The following is a 7970-nucleotide window of genomic DNA, read 5'->3' as shown; positions in this document are numbered from 1 at the left end:
AAAAACCCCGTTTACACTGCTCATTAAATTCAGATTTAAGACTCTCGTCAGCTAATTTTATAAGGGGAAAACAGATAATCGAGCCATTAAATCCGAATTTAAGTCACTCATCAGCTGATTTTATAAAGGTGATTGAACCATTAAATCCGGACTTAAAGAGCAGTGTAAACGGGGCTTAATCACGACGTCAATCGCGGTATTATTGTACTAAATAAAATAAAACACAGCAATTATCAGCGCCGTCAGCAAGACTCCGCTACAATTTTTGCCAAGCCGACGCCGTTGCATACGTCTAGGCCTCGGCTTCGTTCAGCGCTCCATTCTGTGTTTTCATTTTTCATTCATATACAATTTTATCCTTTTGCGTAATATGAACATAGGATTGAGGAATTCCAAACTAATTTATGCGTTTTCCAAAGCATATATTCCACATGCCCAGTTAAGATCATTATCTTTGGCCAGTATTAATTGTGGTGGCGGTGGTGCTAAAGTTAACGAAAAGCCGGAATGTGTAAACAACAATGGTGGTGGCAGTGTCGTCGGTGACCATGTAAAGTTGTGGTGGTCATTGAACCATAGAAAATATTCGAATATATCATCCAAGGAAACCCGCGAAAAGGAAGAACGCCTTAATAAGGATGGCGGGGAGGATGACAATACACCGGAGCCCAAGGGAAAACGTACCTTACCACGATTAATGGATTTTCCAGAAATTATGTGGCCATCACTGTTAAATTCCATGAAAAATTGGATAATGGTACATTTCATTATACGGCCGTACATGGATCGCGAATTCAATATACGAGATTTTGCTGTGGGAGCCAAAAAGGCAATGCAGGTAATCACCAACAAGTAATAGTGTGGAATAAAAAGATTTTCTCATTCTTTGTAGATGTGTTCATTAATAATTGTATGTCATAAATATGAGGTTTAGGTGATACTATGATTATTGTGCCAGTTGAAAGGAGTACTAACAAGACACCACTATTACCACAAGAGGCGATGACAATCAGCGGTATCGATTGGAGACTCAGTGTGAGGCCGGACGGCTCCATCTTTTACTTAAGTACTGAGTGTCTGTGATGCTAGATATAACAAGGCGAGTTATTGGCGCCGATCGGTCCTATAGAGCGATTCGAGCTTGCTCACATATAGGAGCTTGAAGAGGATCGCTTACTCTACATGTAAATATGGATGTTGCAACTACAACATCTACAAGTGGTATAACATTCAACGAAGCAGCATAAAAAAGGTTCTGTTCATTATGAATGTCACATTTCTATGTGGAGGTAGCGATACTCGTCAAACCCCATAGGTCAACAATCTTTAGCAAGGGAATAACCACCTGTTGATTTTTTTGATATTCTCGCCAGCATTCAAATCTAGGCGTTCTGGTCGTTTCCATTTTCATAAGGCTATATTAAAAGAAACCCCAAGGCATTAAAGATATGAGAGAAGTTTTTTCATCTCGGAAAATCTAAGAAAAATTCAGTCAAAAATTTTCTGCCGTTTGTGAAAAGATTTGCTTCGGCCTACATAAGCCCATTTTCTTTTTCCAAAATAAGGCAATTTCCTTTTTCAAACTCACATACATATCTGTGATTTTTTGTTCGATATTCAAAAACAATAATTTGTTAAAAATGAAAAGCATCCAAGGTAAACCCATCAAAATAATTTAGCAAATTTAAAAAACTCATGAAAATAATCCTAGCTTTTAGTAAAGTAGATAAAAATTCTTCAAAAAAGGCAAAATCAGTTTCCAAGCATAATTCACTTGGGACATCAATGGGCATGGATACACCTTCAGTAACTCCTTTGACACAAACTAAGCAATTTGCCATAGCTGTTGAGGGGGAATATTCTTTTGGGCAAACAATCAGTCGCGCTTACATCAGAAAATTTAGTGCAATTCCACAAATGTTACCATGCTCTTATTTGAATCTATTTGGAAGCAACTCTAGGACAAGTTTACAAACAATTATTGATTTCATACCAACTAAATCCTCTTCTCATCCTTCATTACAGATTGAACAATTAAAATTTTTATTCGAAGCTATGATATTTAAACACCATATTTATCACAAGAATATTGTGCCAAAACAATCAGTTAACTAAAATTAAATTTGTATGAATGAGTTGTTTGAAAATCAATGCAGAAAACACTCCACTCCATACGAAGTGGCTGCAACGGCAGTCGCGGACAATTGGTGGTATCGAGTGCAGTCACTGAGAATGACAAGCCGGGCGGCACCGGCTCTTGTACAAATACTAAGTGCCTATGATGCTCGATATGTCAAGGCGGGTTATTGGCGCCTTTGAATAGGCAACGTTCCCGCCACCCTGTTCCCGCGTCGATCGGTCCTTTGGACCGGAACGATCTTACTCACCTACAGGAGCTTGACGAGGATCGCCACCTTCACATGAAAATGTGGCTACAACAACAACAAAAACTCAATCTCTTGGCAGCCGGTTGTAAGTACCGGATTGACCCGATGAAGTTCTTCATTGTCGCCTCAGTGTATAACACACTTCTACAACAACAACAACAAAATACTAACCAACCAACCTAGGGTACAATCATTTTCTATTGATGTTGGGTTAGATCGGTCTATAGCCAAGTTGGTAGCATATTCGGACTACCAGAGACCTAATTTGTCGCTACTGTGGTATCAAAATAGGCTTAAATTGTCTAAGCGAGTCCGTTTGAATCTAACCTAGGTTATGTTGAAAATAGGGTGCGTATTCTAATCCGCCTTATACTACTTTGAGCAAACATCATAACCATTCAACCCCATGGCAGCCGGTTGTATGTACCGGATTGATCCGATGAATTCCTTCATCGGCAAGGGCTGCCGTCTCAGTGTACCACACACTGCTAACCATCATAACCATTAATCGGCTTGTTGTACGCTCTCAATCCGAAAAGTATCCCCGAAGAGATCTATGTCAGAAGTTCCATGCTGCTCATATAATTCTTAATCGTTTTCCATTTCCTGCCCCTAAGCTGTTACAAATTTGGTATCATATCCTCACCCAAGTGCCGGAGTCTGTTAGATGTGAAAGCCGGCCATTGACATAGGAAATGTTCTAATGTCTAATCATCTTCCCCACACGCTGTCACTTGAAGTACCTGTTCTATAGTCCTATGTGACTCGTAATGAGACCGAAAGCCATACTGACCTCCTTACTGCTTCCTTTTAGCAAAAGTCTGATCTTTTCACGATCCCGATTTCCCCATAGGGTTTTTGTCGTCCTACCGACCCTTTCACTTTTCCACAGTGCTTCATGCGCGCTCGTTGCCCACAGCCGACGATTGCGTCGCCCCGAAAAGTTTTGCATTCAACAAGTTTTCTGATGGCAGGTATTTGGTCCTTATGACAAATTCGTATGCCATTTCGTTCTCCCTTAATCCGCTATTTCCCGGCGCGTGCATCGCCAGAAGCCATCTCATTCATACACTCCAAGACTGTTAGTGACCTTATCGTCCTGGTTGTTATAGCTCTGATGTTGTTGTTGTTGTTGCCACATTTTCATGTGGAGGTTGCAATGCTCATCAAGCTCCTGTAGTTGAGCAAGCTCGTTCCGCTTCATAGGGCCGATCGCCGCGGGAACAGGGTGACAATTGGTTATTTAAAGGCGCCAATAACCCGCCTTGTCATATCGTTCATCATAGGCACTCAGTAATTGTGCAAGAGCCGGTGCCGCCCGGCCTCTCATTGAGACTCTCCGCTCGCTACCGCTGATTGTTCGCAACTGCCGTTGCAGCTACTCCGTATGGAGCATTCCACTACCCGCAACCTGCGGACGCGCCCGGATTTGACAAAAATTTCCATAAAAACAAATTTTTCATTTCAATATGGGGCTCAAATGAAAGGCATTCGGGAGTAGATTTCGAATCTGGCATACAAAATCAGATCGAAATATATAGGAGGTTACGCCAACCCTCAAAACGCCATTAGACCCAGTATGATACTTGGCTGAACCGATTTTCTTAAAATGTTCATAGCTTGTGTACGTTTGTCTGGAAGGAAATATAGGCTATATAATTTTTAGATATCAGGTGGAGGCGGACACTCCCCCTAACCCCAAAAACGCCACCCATATCCGAAATTGGTCCGATGGTCACAATAAGGGTATCAAATGAAAGGTATTGGAGACCAGGTCCGAGTAATGGGACAAAAAAGTTCCTAAAAAAAACTAAATGTTGACAAAATTTTCTATAAAATAACAATTTTGAAAAAATTTGACAAAATTCCTACGAAATTTTGACATTTCATAAAAAACTAATTTTTTTCAAAATTTTCTATAAAACAAATTTTTGAAAAAAATTTCCTATAAAAACGAAATGTTAAAAAATTTTGTTTTTTTTTTCTCTTCTTTTTTAACAAAATTTTCTATAGAAATGAAATTTTGACAAAATTTCTTATAAAACAAAATGTTGACGCATTTTTTGTAAAGCAAAGAAATTTTGATAAAATTTCCAATAACAATGAAATTTTCACACAATTGTCTACAGCAAAATTGTTTAACATTTTCCTATAGTGAAAAAAATTGGGGTCAATTCCCATGGGGAATTGACCACCATAAAATTATGTCCGAAATGTGAAAGATAATTGGGAGTTAAATAGGAATATCAATTCTTTTAAAATTTGGATCATGTCAAAAGGAGGCCACAAAACACTTTAGGGTGTATCGAAGCACACCCGACCAGCTAGTTTCCTATGAAAACGCTTTGGTCGAAGCTGATCAATCCAACAAAAAAATGAAATGAAAACAAAGTTTTGACAGAATTTTCTATAGAAAAGAAATTTCGTATAAAATCGGATTTATAAAAAATTCCATACAAAACGAAATCTTGACAGTATTTCGTTTTCTTAGGTTTTTTTTTTTTGATAAAACATTCCGTAAAAAAGAATATTGGACAAAATTTTTATTGAAAATGAAATTGTGATTAAATTAATTATAAAGTTTAAATAAAAAAACCGAAATGTACTTCTTTTAACAAAATTTTCTATAGAAATGAAATTTTGACAAAATTTTCTATAGAAATGAAATTTTGACAAAATTTTCATTGGAAAAAAATTTTGAGAAATTTTCTTATAAAACGCTACTAAGCCATCTTTTGGCAATGGCATGGAATTTTAGTTACCCAATTGCCTCCCATATCATTACTACAGATTCTCTGATAAAAACGTATATATTTTCTTATAACTTTTTTCTATCTCCAGGTAGTTTCCTCCAAGCTCATGAACGGCGACTTTGCTCATTTAACTAATTTAGTCTCATCCGATGCCCTTAATGAACTTAAGCCTGTGATCCAGAAATTGTCCATGTCCCAGAGAAGGCAATTGGAAGTAAAAGAAAGCGATATCTACCTCACTTTTCCCTATCAGATTGGCATTATGTTCGACGAAGACAATAAGGATGCTCAAAAACGTTGGGTAGAAATAACCATGGTCTTCCATGTATTACGTGGCCTCAGAGAGATGAGAGAATCGGGCGAAGAGATACCTTGGAATATGGGCACAATGCCCGAGTATCAAGACAAAGTTTTCGTATGCAACTATCGCTTTGTCAAGGAGTTCACCAAAGGCAATGAATCCGACTGGACGGTTAACATAGTGAATCATTTTAAGCCCATAGATTTGGTCAATGAAATGAAGCGACACTGATTGCAGCAAGAAGGTCGTCAAGGGACTTCTAATGATGTCATTTGAATTTTGTTTTCTCTCATTTAAAGTTTTTGTTTGATAATAAAGTTGTTAATTTGAAAGAATAATAAAGGCGATGAACGTTTTTTTTTTTATAGTATCCTCCTTAGTTTTTATTATAAAAACACACGTTATGTTGTTTTGTGGGGTTCCAACATATTTTCCAATTTGTTTTTTTAATAATGCTCAACATCAGATGATTAAAATACAAAAAAAGAATTAGCGCCTAATTTACTTCTTGCCAGTGGTGGCTTGGGCAGCAGCAGCGGCCGCTTCATCTTCCCTGGCATGCATGTTGATGAGCTCCTGCTTTTTGTTGGCAATACGCTCTTCGCGGCGCTTGCGGGCCTCACGCACCTTTTGTCTTCTGGCTTCGGCTTGATCGGCCAACATTTTGCTGCGTTGTTTCTCAGCCTTCTTCTTGTGGATGTATTCCATGAGGACACGCTTGTTCTTGAAAACATTACCCTTGCACTTCATGTACAAGTCATGGTACAAGTGACGATCGATTTTCTTGCTATCACGGTATTTCTTAAGCAAACGTCTCAGCACACGTTGACGTTGCATCCACAAGAATTTTGTGGGCATACGGGCATTGGCTGTACCCTTGCGTTTACCGAAACCGCAGTGACGTCCCTTGCGGCGAGCTTCAGTGTTCTTGCGGACACGGTAGCGGGAGTGTACAACAACGGGTTTCTTGATGATCAAACCATCCTTAATCAATTTGCGGATGTTTTGGCCTGAAAAGCAGAAGGGAAATCGTTAAAATTAAAAACCAAACAAAGGATAGCGTGTGGGCATTAAAGGAATGAAGCGTAGAGGGAGGATGGATTAAGGTAGCAGAAATAAATTTTTAAGACATCAAAATATGTTCCCCCTTAAACACCAACAAAATATTGGTGACATTTAAAACTGTCTCTCCAACTCATCTCCTCATTGGCTAAAACTTCAGTACCGCAGCTCTCTTTCTACCAAAGAAGCATTCCCGCTGTTTTTTGATGGGACTTCGGTTTGAGAATTTGCATTTGCAATACTAATAAAAAAAACGTAAACAAAGAATTGAGCTTTTTTTGGATTTCTTGTACGAATACACATCCACCTTTGTTATTAAAAGTTATTTCACAACTTGTGAAATATGTAATAGCCTAGCATGACTGTCTACTAAACTAGTCGACTTTGTTCGGATCATGCCGAGAACCAGAAAATGTTTCCACTTTTCTACCAAGAAAGGTGGACTTGGCTATAAAAAAGAATTCGTTTATTATTAAACTAAAAACTTAACCCAGACAACATCCATTGTTGAGACAGAAGTCTGCTCGCTTTTGTTTGTATGCAACTAATGAAAACCGAACTTGAAACAAAGCCACTTATCAAAGGGTCTGGAAAGGCGGCACTGGTCTATCCATTCTTTATACTTATGGCATTTCAACTTTTAACTCAGATGCATCTAAAATCTAAAAAAAAATGCAGTCAATTATTTTTTAATTGAACACCAAGGTTTCTTATCTTGTATTCCACGGTTAATGTAAGGCTAGTCCTTCTAACCTCAATGTAAGATAAAAACACTAAAATCTCCTACTATTCACCAACTAGCGAGCATACCACCAACACTGCACTGGTTTGTTTTTGTTGTCGAGGCGCATGACACGTTTTTCGCTAAACTTTTCTGGCAACTTTATTTCACATTGTAGTTGTATTTCAAGACCATATTAAAATTATCCTCTGCACTCCAAAATTTCCTTTCAATGCCTGCACAAGCACTTGCACACTATACTTACGGGAATTGGTATTGCCGATCTCATTAATTTCATTGGGATCCAACCAAACCTTCTTCTTGCCGCATCGCATTACCGAGGCTGCCAGCCTCTTTTGAAGTTTAAGCGAACTGCAAAAAATGCAAGAAAATGGAAGATATTTCAGTGGAATTCATTGGCAACATAGCGTACACTTGCATTTGCATGTATTGCATTGCATTTATGGTTTGTTTTCATATTATTTTCTTCATTTTTTCACTAAAATTCGTACCTCATGGTGTCGACCTGTAATCGTCGCTTTTCAGAAAGACAGGAAAAATTGTTGAACGGAAACAGCAGCCATTTTCGAAAATCACCATCAAGCACATGTTCGAATTCGTAGTCAAAAATATGCTTGCCAGCCTTCAGAGCTGTATTTTTATATGGTGATGTAGGAAAAGTTGGATGATTTATCGATGAAACGAAAAGTACAATATATTGCTAGGCGGCATGGCGAAACAATTGA

General features: G+C 38.3%; 2 protein-coding genes across 2 annotated transcripts; one reads left to right on the top strand and one right to left on the bottom strand.

The window, feature by feature from the left end:
* Positions 1–283: 283 nt before the first annotated feature.
* On the top strand, positions 284–5786 carry LOC106094831 (m-AAA protease-interacting protein 1, mitochondrial). Its single transcript, XM_013262066.2, has 2 exons — positions 284–838; positions 5229–5786. The coding sequence occupies exons 1-2, from the start codon at positions 371–373 to the stop codon at positions 5670–5672; spliced, it is 912 nt and encodes a 303-aa protein (XP_013117520.1). The 5' UTR covers positions 284–370; the 3' UTR covers positions 5673–5786.
* A 56-nt stretch (positions 5787–5842) lies between these two features.
* Positions 5843–7809, bottom strand: LOC106094833 (large ribosomal subunit protein eL19). The gene is made up of 3 exons (XM_013262067.2): positions 7737–7809; positions 7490–7596; positions 5843–6451 (listed from the first exon to the last, which is right to left on the bottom strand). The coding sequence occupies exons 1-3, from the start codon at positions 7739–7741 to the stop codon at positions 5943–5945; spliced, it is 621 nt and encodes a 206-aa protein (XP_013117521.1). The 5' UTR covers positions 7742–7809; the 3' UTR covers positions 5843–5942.
* Between the last annotated feature and the right edge of the window lie 161 nt (positions 7810–7970).

The sequence above is a fragment of the Stomoxys calcitrans genome, chromosome 5 (genome assembly GCF_963082655.1).
Source record: "Stomoxys calcitrans chromosome 5, idStoCalc2.1, whole genome shotgun sequence".
NCBI classification, from domain to species: domain Eukaryota; kingdom Metazoa; phylum Arthropoda; class Insecta; order Diptera; family Muscidae; genus Stomoxys; species Stomoxys calcitrans.
The sequence above is the reverse complement of the archived record's forward strand: the minus strand, read 5'-3'. Positions and strand labels throughout refer to the sequence as shown.